Here is a 6616-nt window from a genome sequence, read left to right on the forward strand (position 1 = left end):
CATACTTTTCAGTAAGGTGTTTGTGTGAAGAGGGCTTGCAGAAGTGAGTGCACATTCCAACATGTGTTTGATGTGGCCCTTTAAACTGAATCACTCACCAACTCAAACATAGGTTTAGTTTAAGGCCCTGAACAGTTAATTACTCATCCACTTTTATATAGGTTGAGTGAGTCTTGATTCTTAATTACCTAAATTGTCTTCTCCTTAAAAGGAATTGGTTACTAGACTAGATGTCTTTCTTGTGATAAGAAACAGGCCAGGCAGGATGTGTCTTCCCCTACAGATGGTGAAAGGATTCGGGAGTTGATGCACCAATGAGAGAAGGGGAACCACTCATCCGAAGACGCCTAATTTGGAAGTTGCCCCAATCGGAGGAAGAAAACTGCACATTCTTGAATGCATTATTTGGTTAGATATTCTCTGTCTAGTGGATAAAAGGGTTCAGGGAAAGATAGTCGGGGCTCAGACTTCGTGAACTGACCAGGTATCTGTCTGTGGTCAGGGACACGTAGTGTTGAACCCAGAGACTCTGTAACTTCTATTCTTGATTCATCAGGTTAATAAACTCTGTTTACCTGAAAGAGACGCCTCCAGTCATTCCTCTCATCCCATCAAAAGAATGCGCAGAGAGATTTGAGGTAATTATTTAGAGGAGTCAGATTTATATTAACAACATTTAGGAAAAGGATGAAATAGCAACTTTTATCCTTCAATACCAACTTTTATCCATCACGTGTGAACCAGGCTTTACCCAGATAAATGTTCAAAAACACTGTTGAGGTGGATTTGTCCCCTTTAATATCTGATGATACAGTGAGGTCATGCTATGAATTAATTCAGTAGATATCTCACTGTCATGTTGCCTGTATCTATATTCTTGATTATTAATAATAATGAATATCCATACAAGGAAACAGTCTGGGTCATTCTGCGCTCTGATTGGATGAAACTTCATGACATTCTAGAACAGATGTGCAGGTGAGAATGCTCGGTTGCTAGGCAGCGTCTCCTGGTGCATCCTTTGAATCAAAACAACATTTGGACTCACTCATCATCCAAACAGCCAAGAGAAAGGTCACACAACTTTTATCTCGACGATTTGTCCCAAAAAGTTTCCGATTCGACTGAAAATTTCTTCATCCCGAGAAGAACGAAAGACTCCCAGAGGACAGAAAATAAACGAGCCACCGTCATGGAAAATGTGAGATTATAAACATTTTAGAACTTTTATTTGTTTTACTTTTAAATGTGTGTGGACACTCAGTCTTTAATGCTAGAATATTTACTACATGTGTACACGCTAAAGATGCACCAACACGCGTGTTTTAGGCCTTCTGGGCAGGTTAGTAAATTATCTAACTCCACACACTGTCAGTGATGCTAAGCTACGTCCTCCAGATGTAATATTAAGTTTTAAAGTAAACACATCAACAAAATGAATCATTTAAGAATACTTAAATATATTATTATAATTCTTATCTCAGCAGATTTGCAGGGACTTTACATCGACTAAAATTAAATCGCTAAGGACGATTTTATTTTGCATAAAGTCGATTATTTCCTTTATAAAGGCCCCTGATTATAAGTAATATATACAAAGACTAGTTTTGTTTGATCTACATGATACAATCAAGTTGGTTATACTTGCAAATGTCATTGACAACATTGAAAAAACTGTGTAGTTTATACAAAGTTTAGTTTTGCTTAATCTACTTGACAAAATGACGTACACTTTACTTGGACTTTCTTTTTCATGTAAAAAAAATAAGTAGTTTAAACAAAGAGTGATCTTGCTTGATCAACATAAATAAATTATGCTAAAAGTAAATTTTTTATGAGTAGTTTTATCAGTGTAAGTGGAGCTTCATTAGCTAAATTCAGGGCTCATATTGAAGCGGTTATTTTTATTCTGTGTACAAGTACAGGTTGTAAAATGTGACTGAGTGTGATCAGACACACACATTACTCCCAGAGTTTATAGATATGAGAAGTTCCTCTGGCCCGTGTTTGGCCTTTATATCAATGCTACGTACGAACACGTTGGACATATTCACAGTATCAACTCGAGTGTGCAGAATAACAAACAGAGGAGTTTAGAGCACGAGAAAAAACACCATTACACTGTGATTTCAGTTCCCACTCACAAATATGACATCCAGTGCTTTTTGTATTGAAGGTGAACAAACTGAAATTTGCTGCTCTTTTATGTAAAGCTAAAAGACAGAGATCCAAACTCTCTGCCTCGTGTCATTTTAACATTTACATCATAGAGGTTTCATGTACGGTGTCTGTGTTGTTGTTGCAGTGTCCTGTCCACCTGAGAGACCATAACTACTGGAGGCGAAGAATCTCTGCACGCCGTGCGGAGAAGCCTGAAGCCAGCAGCACGAGGCCGCAGCCCTCTGCTGAAAACCTCCGTCAGAAGAGGAAGAGGAGCTCTGAGCCCCGTCCTCCTGCTCAACCTCCAGTGGAGACGGACTTCCTCTCCAGGCCTCTTTCTGCCACCATCCCACCTGCTGACCTGCCGGTGGCATCAAAGTTTCCCCGAAGCCTCCCGGCCTCCACCGAGGACCAGCCGAGCCCTCCTGACACGGGTCCTCTGACTATTCACAACCGCTCAGTGGACGAGTTCCAGATCATCTACCATGAAGTGGCAGATGATCTCCTTCGGTATGTTTCCATAAAATAATGAATCACTCATTGCTAAAAATCAGAATTTTTGATTTATAATTATTAATATTAACTATATTTGTGTTCCCTCCTGTGCTCACAGATACAAGAGTGGCCGGGTTCGTCCCTACAGTTTAGACCTGGGACGTCGGCTCAAACAGAAGCTGTGGGAATCACTGGACCGTCCCTCTTTCACAGAGTCAGAGGACGAAGACGGACAGGTGAGTGTCGACGTGTCATACGGACGCGGCGTCTATCCTCCACTGTTTGACATCGACACGATTGGAGAGCCGAGTCCTGAACACTCGCCCCGTAAAAGAGCCAAGAAGTCAAACTAAAACGAAAGAAGATGCTGCATACAAAGACCAAAATGCAGCTGTAAATATTAGAATAGATTAATAGACTTTTAGTGACTTAGATTAAAGCTCTTAAATCAAGACTCCACCTTAAGCACCTCCTGGGATATATACATTTGACAGCAAGCAGCAGGAGGATCTTCCATCACTCTTAAAATCTAAACACTGCCATCAGTCCTGTGCTGCTAACACCTCCACCTGCACACAGCCAAATACAAATTCTCTACCTACAACCATTAGCTTTAGCTTAGCTCTACCTCCAAGCTCAAAGCTAGAACTACAATATTCACCTTATTGGTCAACTTGATACCTCTGCAAGGATCCTGCAGCTTCCTCCACCTGCAGGCTCTTACAGACAAGTGGATATCAAACCTCCAGCTAAGGAATCTGCATTAAAATATCACTATAAACTCCACCTGTAGATTCTTACAAATGACTCTAAAAGCCATCTTCTACACCAACTATGTCCTCTAACTCTTGTCTGCAACCTGCAAAGTCATCTTAGCTCGTTGCATCTGACAGAAACGTCTATATTAATCCTCCATCTTGAAGCCTTTGTGAGCAGCCTGCAGTTTCCTCCACCTGCAGATACTGCTCGCTAAGAGCTACCATGACAACATCTAGAAACCAGTCTGCCTCCACCTGAGGATCTGAGGCCTCAAACTACAACACCAGTCTCTGATTCCTCAACCAAGCTTTGCCTTCAATCTCTGTCAGAAACATGCAGCTTCCTCCACCTGCATCCTGTCAGACAGACTCATATCAAACCTCCACTGAGGGCCTTTGCAAGCAAATATCACCTCAACCTGCACAGGTGTATTACTGCACATGACCCTTGAAGCCAACTTTGACACCAGCTGTGTCCTCTAACTCCTGCAAGCAACCTGTAATGTCGTCTCTACTGGTTGCATCAGGCAGAAATATGCCACTAAGACTTCCACCTTGAAGCTTTTGTCAGCAACCTGCAGCTTCCTCTGTCTGCAGACAGACTGAGAGGAGGTCGCGTGGGGAATTTTTCCTGGCTAAAAAAAAAAAAACTTGTATCCCTCACTTGTATCATGGCTATTTGGAGGAATCAACTGTTAGGATTTCAGTCAGCAAGGTTCTGAAAGAGAGGGAATCCAAAACATCAAGGAGAAAGCAACAGCCGCTGCCTCCATCCTCAGATTCTTCTTGCTTCTTTAAAAAACCTGCTCTGTTTCCTCCACCGGTGTAGACAGGTACAAAAGAAAGCAGAAACTTCCCTCTCTGCCTCTTCCTGGGTCAGAAGCCTCCACCTGCTGTCCAAATCCAGCTGAAGGTTCTGCACCCATCCTGTAGCATTGACCTCTACCTGTGAAAGCTCCAGCTTCTGCCTGCAGACTTCCTGAAATACAGGATGAAGCTTCAGCTCCTGTCTGCACTCTTCTTCTACTGAAAGTCAAGTAAGCTGCAGCCTCATCTCCTACTTTAATATTCAGGGAAGATTAGCATTAGCTTGATTATTACTGAAATGTGACTGCTGTTATTTTAGATATCACTTCCTGTTGTGGTCACTTTATGCCTCCTGCAGCAAAGTTTCTCTCTCTTTAATGTCATGTTGGATGTTTTTTTACAGACCACATCCTCAACACGTCACGTTCAGAGAGGACAGGATCAGCTCTGTGGTTTCTGAGGCCGGCGTCACAAACAGCGTGTTCACCATGAGGAGCATCTTCAGCCAGAAACATCGAACTTTGTCAATACAATCAAAAACTAAAGTAAGTCACATATCTTAATAAAAACAAGAAAGTAACCAACTTTCTTCAACATTTTAGAAACTCACGAGCTTGGCAGAACTTTAACATTTATATGATCACATTTATTTCCAGTGTGCTCGCCTTGATGAATCTTCATCACCTCCTCCTCTTCAACCATTAATTTACCATCACCGTCGCCTACACCTGCAGGAAGTGGAAGAAAGCTGCACCGTCGACCTCCACTTCAGAAATCTACTCGCTAAACCGGCCGCCATCAACCAGACCTCCAACTTTAGCTTTTAACGGTTAACCTGCAGAAACTTAAACACACATGAAGTCGATCAGACACAGTGTTCTGTTTTCATAGGATTTTTCAGTTTGAACACACTCGTTTGTGTGTGTGTGTGTGTGTGTGTACCTTTTAACTCCGGAGCCCAAGCACTGACAGCCTGCTCTGGGCCCGTTGTTACTGCCTCACGCCAAAGATTAAAATGTCAGAAAAATAACTAAAAAATCCAGGTTTTTATGTTTTTTACTATTCATGTTGAATTTTAAGTGTGGAAACACGTTTCACTGAAAATGTGTGATGAAGGATATTTTAGCATAACATTTATAAGTGTTCTTAGTTACAGACTTGTTCTGTTTGTGTAGATTTAAAGGAGTAATATGTAACTCTGACACCTAGTGTTTAAAATGGGTGCTACAGTCTAAATTCTAATCATTGCAGAGAACTATCTCAACATAACATGTTTCCTTCATGTCTGATCACAGAGGATCATTTTACTACTTCATTCACTACACGGCTGACTGAATGCACCTTTAAGTGTGTCGGGCAGGGGTCGGGAACCTTTGGCTCGCGAGCCAGATGTGGCTCTTTAGATGACTGCATCTGGCTCTCAGATAAATCTTACCTGGCATTTCTTTACACAAAAAGTAGTAAATAATTCCACTGATATTCAAGTAAAATGTTACAGAAATCATAGTGTTAAAATAATCTTTATAAAAAACCAAAATACCATACATTATTATCGTTTTTTACCGCACTTGTTCAGAGTTGCGCTGGTCTGTAGCCAATCACAGCTGTCCTTCGACTTCACGTACGGGAGGGTCAGACGCCTCTATTTTTATTGGATTATATGCGGTAAATAGCTATACTAGCCTACACTTCCTGCCGTTTTAATCAGTAAATCAGCTACTTGATGCAGAGCAAACCCGAAGAAGAAGATGGGGAAAAGAAAAAGAGATGAGGAGTACCGTACACTTCAGCATGAATGGACAGAGGAATTCTCATTTGTGGAGAGAGCAGGGACCGCGGTGTGTCTAATATGCAATGATATAATTTCATTGACGAAACGGTCAAAACACAGTATGGCTCTCACAGAAATAAAATTTAAAATATGTGACTTTTTTGGCTCTCTCAGCAAAAAAGGTTCCCGACCCCTGGTGTAGAGACTGCATCTTTGACTGCAAGGCCAAACATGTAAACAGAAGAATAAAACAAAAAGAGGATTTCATTATGTGCAGATGTCTTTAAAAACTTTCCTCGGCATAAACTTTCTTGCTGTAGTTCATCTGTCAGGCAGCAGATCTTCTCCTGAGAGTGACACAGATTGAGCTTCTTCCCCTTTAGGACACAAAGTTTCTCACAAAACCTCATCTGAACAGAAACGACCAACCTGACAGACAGCCTGCAGCCAATAAACAAACAATCCACAGGAGCCTATATTGCACAAACCTGCTCAAATTGGGACCTGATTCCCCCGGGACACAGCCGGCGAGGCAATAAGGGAGGAAGCTTTGGAGTAAAATTACAAGCAGGAGATGTAATTTGATGGAGGGAGACGAAACGGTGTCATGAGTGACCTCTGCTGG

The 6616-nt window shown here is 41.7% G+C and overlaps 1 protein-coding gene across 2 annotated transcripts; it reads left to right on the forward strand.

Annotated features, from left to right (window-relative positions):
- The first annotated feature begins 1033 nt into the window (after positions 1–1033).
- On the forward strand, positions 1034–5084 carry LOC306835273 (uncharacterized protein). Of its 2 annotated transcripts, none has more exons than XM_079361727.1 (6): positions 1034–1201; positions 2306–2670; positions 2774–2891; positions 4243–4450; positions 4624–4765; positions 4877–5084. In XM_079361727.1, exons 1-4 carry the CDS (start codon positions 1193–1195, stop codon positions 4363–4365), a joined length of 615 nt encoding a protein of 204 aa, XP_079217853.1. In that variant the 5' UTR covers positions 1034–1192; the 3' UTR covers positions 4366–4450; positions 4624–4765; positions 4877–5084. The 2 variants fall into 2 exon arrangements, with proteins under 2 accessions (XP_079217853.1, XP_079217854.1); XM_079361728.1 differs by having other exon boundaries at positions 4955–5084.
- Positions 5085–6616: the final 1532 nt, after the last annotated feature.

Source organism: Symphodus melops (genome assembly GCF_947650265.1).
Source record: "Symphodus melops genome assembly, chromosome: 14".
Lineage (NCBI taxonomy): Eukaryota > Metazoa > Chordata > Actinopteri > Labriformes > Labridae > Symphodus > Symphodus melops.